Here is a 7,335-nt window from a genome sequence, read left to right on the forward strand (position 1 = left end):
TCAATCCTCGTGCCAGCAGTACTGGGGAGCTGCGAGGGAGGTCTGATCAACAACCAATTTGACAGAGGTTGAAGACTTTAGGGCTAATATTGTACAATCCAGGTGTGCAAAGCTCTTAGACTTAACCAGAAAGACTCACAGCTGTTATCACCACAAAACGTGCTTCTACAAAGTACTGAATCAGGGGTGTGAATACTTATGGAAATGAGATATTTCAGAATTTATTTTCAATACATTTGCAAAAATGTCTAAAAACATGTTTTCATACGGGTATTGTGTGTTGATGGGTGAGATAATAAAAAATATATTTAATCAATTTTGAATCAGGCTGTAACAACAAAATGTGGAATAAGTCAAGTGGTATGAATACTTTCTGCAGACACTGAATATAAAACATTTGGAAAAAAAAAAAAAAAAAGGGAGCATGATTGTTGGGGGGGGCCCCTCACCTGGAAGTCGGCGCTAGCGTTGCCGATCTGGTGACGTTGGCAGGGAGCCTCCATAGTACTGGGCCCTGGTCTGGGTCTGACGTAGCTGTTGGATCTTCTGGAACTGCACCTGTTGGTCAACACAAAAAACGGCAGTCAGTAACCAAGGAGCCACAGGAAGGAGGAGCAGGATTTATTAGAGGGATGTCCAATAGCGGTCCTGCCTGGAGGTGTGCAGTACAGGCTTCTACAACGGGTTAGAATGCGTCTCGACCATACTAAAAAATAAAAAACTGTTAAGCACGGGTAAGCCAGATGCAAAAATGGGAATGTTGTTTTCTGTTCCATCAGGGAAATCACTGCTCATCCACTATCCAATCAAGGTATCTAGACATTACTTCCCGTTGCTTCTTGGTTTGCGGGGGGATGTACAATAGTTGCTATCTGTCTCTCAACATTTGCAACAGTTTCATATTGACATTCGATCTCCACTGTCCTATTGTGAAAGTCTCGTCCTGACACGTTCAATCTTTTCTCAACCAGTTGAAATCAGCATAATATTCATGGGTATATACAAAGAAATACAGAAACAGGTCAAACGATATGAAATGCAGCTAGTTTGCTGTCTACCAGCTTCAGTTTGAAGTAATTGCGTTAGCTGTGTAGTTGGCTAGCTCCTATGAACAGTGCCCTGACAAGAAAGCACATTTTCTATGGCGGCCAAATATCACGCATCATTAGCTCATTGTTATGGATGTATCAAAACATCTTAATAAACAAATGCAATTGCAGCTACTTTGCTGTTATTCTAGCTGCACTGTTTGAGCTGACTGTGTTAGCCGTAGTTTGCAAGCTAGCAAGGGATAAGAGCGTTGCCAGCCAGGACGGCAACGGAACATTTAGAACGAACAACTGGGTCGCGTCCATAGATATAGAAACAAAAAGACTTAACGTATGTGTCGCGTCTCTGGCAACCAAACCGATAGTCAACGGCCAGCCGGCTTGGCTAGCAACCATAGATGTCAGAACAACGCTCTATATTTCGTTGAGGGATGAAAGTAGCCTATCAAAATAACATTACTTTTTTTTTTTTTTATGGTAACCCATGTAGAAAAGCTACTGTACACTCGAGGTTGTGCAAAAAAACTTTTTTTACTCTGCTCCGCCCTGTACCAATGACCACAGCACAGCCGTGCTAAAAAAAGTTAAGCATGTCCTCTGGAGTACAACCGCTTTATTTTGCTCCAGCCCAGCATTGACTCCACTCCTACACGACTAAGATTGGCCAATGGTCACCCCTGGGCTATAATTGCATCCATTACAATGCCAGTCAACACAGCAGCTGCATGGGCGGAGCATGGGGATAATAAGGGCAAGATATGGACAAGACAGCAAGAGTGACAGAAAGTTGTACATCAGAAAAACAAGACAATGGAAGTTGTTGCTGGTTTAGTTTATTGTTTCAAATCAAACATTGCCTTCAATGTTGGCTGTATGGTTCATATACATGATATAATACTATCAATTTCTATTTAATGAAATTACAGAAATCCTTAGGTTTTAGACAAACAATACTTAGGTTAGGCTTTTGCTCATGGGTGTGGAAGGTGTGTCATTTCTGTCCAATGACGTAGTCTAGTTTCTGGAGAATACATCTGTGCATTAAAGGGAAACCCCAGAAGGAAATGTTTTGTAACCTATCCATTCACCAATTCATAGAAATGAGTCTGGTATAGCAGGATATCTCCACAGCGGGGCCCGTATGCATAGTGTCTCTCAGAGTAGGAGTGCTGATAATGACTAACAGTAGGCTATATGGACAGATCCTAGATCAGCACTCCTACTCTGAGACACTTTGTGGATACAGACCCTGTGCTCCTCCAACACAGGACCAACTCAGGGACCACACAGAGCATGGTTTGTTCGGCTAAGGTAAACAGTTCCAATTATCAATTCTGATCAGAAAAGGCAAATCCGTGGGGCGTTTCTTTCCACGCTAACCAAAGGACAAAATTTGAATCTCAAAGACTGACCTCATTTGATGCAATCAATGGGTTTACACATAAGAGGAACTCTCAGAGAAGAGAGGACAGTAAAAGAGTTGACCAGGAGCTAAGCTAGGTTTAATTTAACACTATACAGCCTCAGGGACATTCAGGAGACCTTTAGCTCTTGTTGTGATTAAATGTCATTCAAATTTAACACGGGGCTCGAGCTCCAGGGAAAGCTGTTTTCTCTCTGTGTGTCTGACAAGCCGGCAACATCCTGCAGGTGTAAGATGAGCCAATGTCTATCTGTCTACAAAGTAAGAGAGAACACCATTGATGTTGGACTAAGGCTGAGCGATATGGCTAAAAATCAGATGGACACCAGTCTCAACGTCAACAGTGAAGAGGCAACTCCGGGATGCTGGCCTTCTAAGAAAAAGCCATACCTCAGACTGGCCAATAAAAAGAAAAGATTAATATGGGCAAAAGAACACACACTGGACAGAAGAACTCTGAATAGAAGGCCAGCATCCCAGAGTCGCCTCTTCACTGTTGACGTTGAGACTGGTGTTTTGTGGGTACTATTTAATGAAGCTGCCAGTTGAGGACTTGTGAGGCGTCTGTTTCTCAAACTAGACACTCTTAACGYACTTGTCCTCTTGCTCAGTTGGGCACCGGGGCCTCCCACTCCTCTTTCTATTTGTTTCTGGCCATTTTGAGCCTGTAATGTTATTTTAATGGATAAAAAGTGCATTTCTTTCAAAWACAAGGCCATTTCGAAGTGACCCCAAACTTTGGCAATAATCATTGATCTGGCTTTCAAGTCTGTCTATGAAAATGCAATTTTGTTAGACATTTTACCAGAATTTGCACATTCAGCAAGTGCCCAAGTTCTTGTAGCAGTCATAAAATATTAACACAGGTCTCATAAACAATCACTCAAGCCCAAGTGCTAATGAGTAGCCACCTAAACTTTATATTTCAAGTCTAGCCAAGTTGGGTGTATTTGCTTGCTAACATGGTATAACAGTTGAACTGTTATGAATACACCCTCCTGTCCATCTCCACCTGTTCGAACAAACTGTTCACTTTGTTTAGATATTGAAATCAAGTGGCCTACATAAGCATAAGATAAGATGCTTTTTATGTCTTATGCTCATTAATAACATGTCTTTTTATRACATAAAAAKACATTAATGAGCATAAGATGCTTATTACTAAGAATCAGAAGKAGTTGYCAATTTCTTATATAAATTAGGTTTGGGTGATAAACCGTTTATATGGTATATTTTGAAAAACCGGCAGTATGATTTTCTAAACTTTTTGGGTTTCGTTTTTTGGGTTGGGGGCACCCCCGTATCACGGGAGCTTCACACTATGCCACTGCTTATAACTATAAAAAATCTAAGACGTGTCAAACAAATGACATCCAGCTCAGGGCTACAGGTTTCAGCCCTATGTTGGACTGAGCATTTAAAAACCACAATCTCTGTTCTGAATCCAACATCCCTCAAGATCAACTCGAGAAGAATTTCCCCTTAATGCATACAATCTCATTGCCAAAACCAAAACCCCTCTCTTTTCCCCAGCTTCCCAGATAGGTAGCCTACCTAACATGGCACAGCCTAACTGGCAGAACCACACCTTAATATAAAAAATGACCTATCACAAGATCGTCCCACCAAAGACAAAACGCAGGACTATTTAAATACTCACAGCCAATCAAGTAAAACAGTGCTTAACGAATGGGGTTCTGGAGGACGAGATAATGCAGCAAGACAACCCCAAAATACATCCATCAAACAGAACACACATTCCAGTATCCAATAATACTATTCATTAAAAAAAGCACAGCGGGACAAAATGTCTAAGATCTTGCGGTGAAATTATTCCCACGGGTTAAAAGAGGAAATCCAGGCGATTTCCACAACAACTCATACGAGGTCCTTAGTGACAAACTGCAGATTAACAACATAGAGAAGCAGACAGTATCTGCAGACCATGAAGCACCGGTGTAGACCTTCTTCACAAAGCAGGAAGACACTGCTAGTTTACTTCCTAAAGAGTGTGCAACAACAACAACTTTATGAAGACACATGAACATTTTCTTTCAGTAGAAACAGAAAAATCTGTATAAGCCTACATGTAGGCACCCTATGCATTTATCTACATTAGCTGGCAAACTCATAGCCTAGTCTACTACGCACAGTGGTGGGAAAGCAGTTTACCCTCCAGTGAAAACAGACTAGTGAGGTGTAAAATTAAAAATGGCTAGTTACTGTCTTGTCAAATAATATCCCAATATGATTTTTGCACTAGTTGGCTGTACCTGCACCAAAACATTTTTCCCTCATAGCTTGTTCTCCATATTTTTAAAAAAAGGGAGCCAATTTGTTTTAAGCACTTAATTCCATGACTGACAAAACGTATTTTCTCATGGCTCTCTCGTCCCTCTGCATGAGCTATATGTTTGGAACATCAAATTTAAATTGTTTTGGCTCTGTACTCTAGTACTTTGGATTTGAAATGATAAAATGACAAATGGGGTTAAAGTGCAGACTCATCTTTAATTTGAGGGTATTTTCACCATATCGGGTGAAGCATTTTGACCAAAAGTATCGTGACAAATTCACTTATGTGTATTAAATCTGGTCCCATATTCATAGCACACAATGACTTGATCAAGTTTGTCACAAAAAATAGTTGATGCGTTTGCGGTTTGTTTTGGTTGTGTTTCAGATTATTTTGTGCCTAATAGAAATTAATAGTAAATAATGTATTGTGTAATTTTGGAGTCACTTTTATTGTAAATAAGAATAGAAGTGCTGGAGTACAGAGCCCCCCAAAAAAGTGTCCCAGTCCCAATACTTTGAGCTCACCGTATAGAATTGAAATTCATATCGGCACCAACATTTCACAACAATATCGTATTGTGAGGTCCCTGGCAATTCCCAGCCCTAAAACAGACCCAAACACAGAGCCACTCGAGCACTTTCAACTCAGCCTGTAGTGGCCTGTTGTGAATGTTGAAACGGTGAGTTTTAATTACAGACGTTTTCTGCCAGCGTCTCATGGACTCCGACAACTGCAACACACTCACTGGGTCTCTCACGGGTCATCAACAGTTCATACCTTACAGGCAACATCACTCGGAGTAGCCTCCAAACCACATCTCCTTTAACTGGCCATTTCAAACTCTGGCCTCTCATAAAAGAAGACATTGTGAAGCGATGGTATGGAAATAATGTGAATAGAACGTTTATATTTTTTCCCAGGAGATCATGTTAGTTTTCTTGACTGTGCGTGTGTACAGAGTGCTTTCATGTTTCAGAAGGCAGAAAATGAATCAAATCAGAGATTTCAATTCAGCTTGTGATTGTGTGGAGGTGGGCATTCTTAATAGCTGCCTTTGACCTTGTTCATTAGGCACAACAAAACGTTTTGAGATGCTTTTTAACAGAAAATGACAGAGCGTTTCTTTTTTGACAAGTACAGTTAATACCTCCCTGTTTAATTCAGTTCTCTCCTGTTTGGTGCCTAATGAATGCCACCGTTGTCAGCTCCCAATCCACAGTACAGGATAAATGTAACTGAAGGGTGGAAGAGGAGAGACGGGGGAATGAATGAGATGTTATTTTTAAACCTGCATATTTAGTAAAAGAAATTCATGTTAGCAGGCAAGATTAACTAGGGAAATTGTGTCACTTCTCTTGCATTCATTGCACGCAGAGTCAGGGTATATGCAACGATTTGGGCTGCCTGGCTTGTTCCGAACTAATTTTTCCAGAATTATGACATAACATTGAAGTTTGTGCAATGTTAACAGCAATATTTAGACTTAGGGTTGCCACCCGTTCGATAAAATACAGAACAGTTCTGTATTTCAATGAAAAAATACATTTTGATTTCGAAATGATAGTTTCTTGGTTTGACCATATTAATGACCAAAGGCTCGTATTTCTGTGTTTATTATATTAGAATTAAGTCTATGATTCGATAGAGCAGTCTGACTGAGTGGTGGTAGGCAGCAGCACGCTCGTAAGCATTCATTCAAACTTACTGTGTTCGCCAGCAGCTCTTAGCAATGCTTGAATCACAGCGCTGTTTATGACTTCAAGCCTATCAACTCTTGAGATTAGGCAGGCATACTACAGTGCCTATAAGAACATCCAAGTCAAAGGTATATGAAATACAAATGGTATAAAGAGAAATAGTCGACGAGTCATAATCCTATAATAACTACAACCTAAAACTTCTTAACTGGGAACATTGAACCACCAGCTTTCTTATGTTCTGAGCAAGGAACTTAAACGGTAGCTTTTTTTAACATGGACATATTGCACTTTTACTTTCTTCTCCAACACTTTGTTTTTGAATTATTTAAACCAAATTGAGCATGTCATTATTTATTCGAGACTAAATAGTTATTATTATATATTATTGATGTTTTATTATATAGTTAAAAAAAAGTGTTCATTGTTCATTCAGTATTGTTGTAATTTTCATTATTACAAATAAATAATATATATATATAATATATATATATATATATATATATATATAAATAAATAAAATCGGCATCGGCTTTTTTTGGTCCTCCAATAATCGTTATTGGCGTTGAAAAATCATAATCGGACGACCTCTATTCCAAACTAAAACGATGCTGCTTTCCACTCTGCTTCTTAATATAAGTCATTTTATTTCTAAGATTCCAAAATTATGACCTTTGTCAAATCACAATATTTGGTAAAGAACTACATTTAAAAAATGTAAATAGCTATTCGATTCTCCCATATCGTGCAGCCCTAATTCACATCATTAAAGTCTAAAATTAATGTAGCAACTGCAAGAAATGCTACCCTTGTGATTCCATCTGTGCGGAGTTGTGAAAAGATTGACTGTAAGTCCCAAGAGTGTCT

The 7,335-nt window shown here is 39.4% G+C and overlaps 1 protein-coding gene across 1 annotated transcript in view; it reads right to left on the reverse strand.

Moving 5' to 3' along the window:
- Window positions 1-454: 454 nt before the first annotated feature.
- The window catches only part of crtc3 (CREB regulated transcription coactivator 3), a 14,120-nt gene continuing 7,239 nt past the window's right edge, over window positions 455-7,335 (reverse strand). The window contains exon 2 of the mRNA XM_024144605.2: window positions 455-558. Coding sequence (XP_024000373.2) covers window positions 463-558 — 96 coding nt within the window. The 3' untranslated portion in view covers window positions 455-462. The remainder of the gene's footprint in view (window positions 559-7,335) is intronic.

The sequence above is a fragment of the Salvelinus sp. IW2-2015 genome, unplaced genomic scaffold (assembly GCF_002910315.2).
Source record: "Salvelinus sp. IW2-2015 unplaced genomic scaffold, ASM291031v2 Un_scaffold5544, whole genome shotgun sequence".
Lineage (NCBI taxonomy): Eukaryota > Metazoa > Chordata > Actinopteri > Salmoniformes > Salmonidae > Salvelinus > Salvelinus sp. IW2-2015.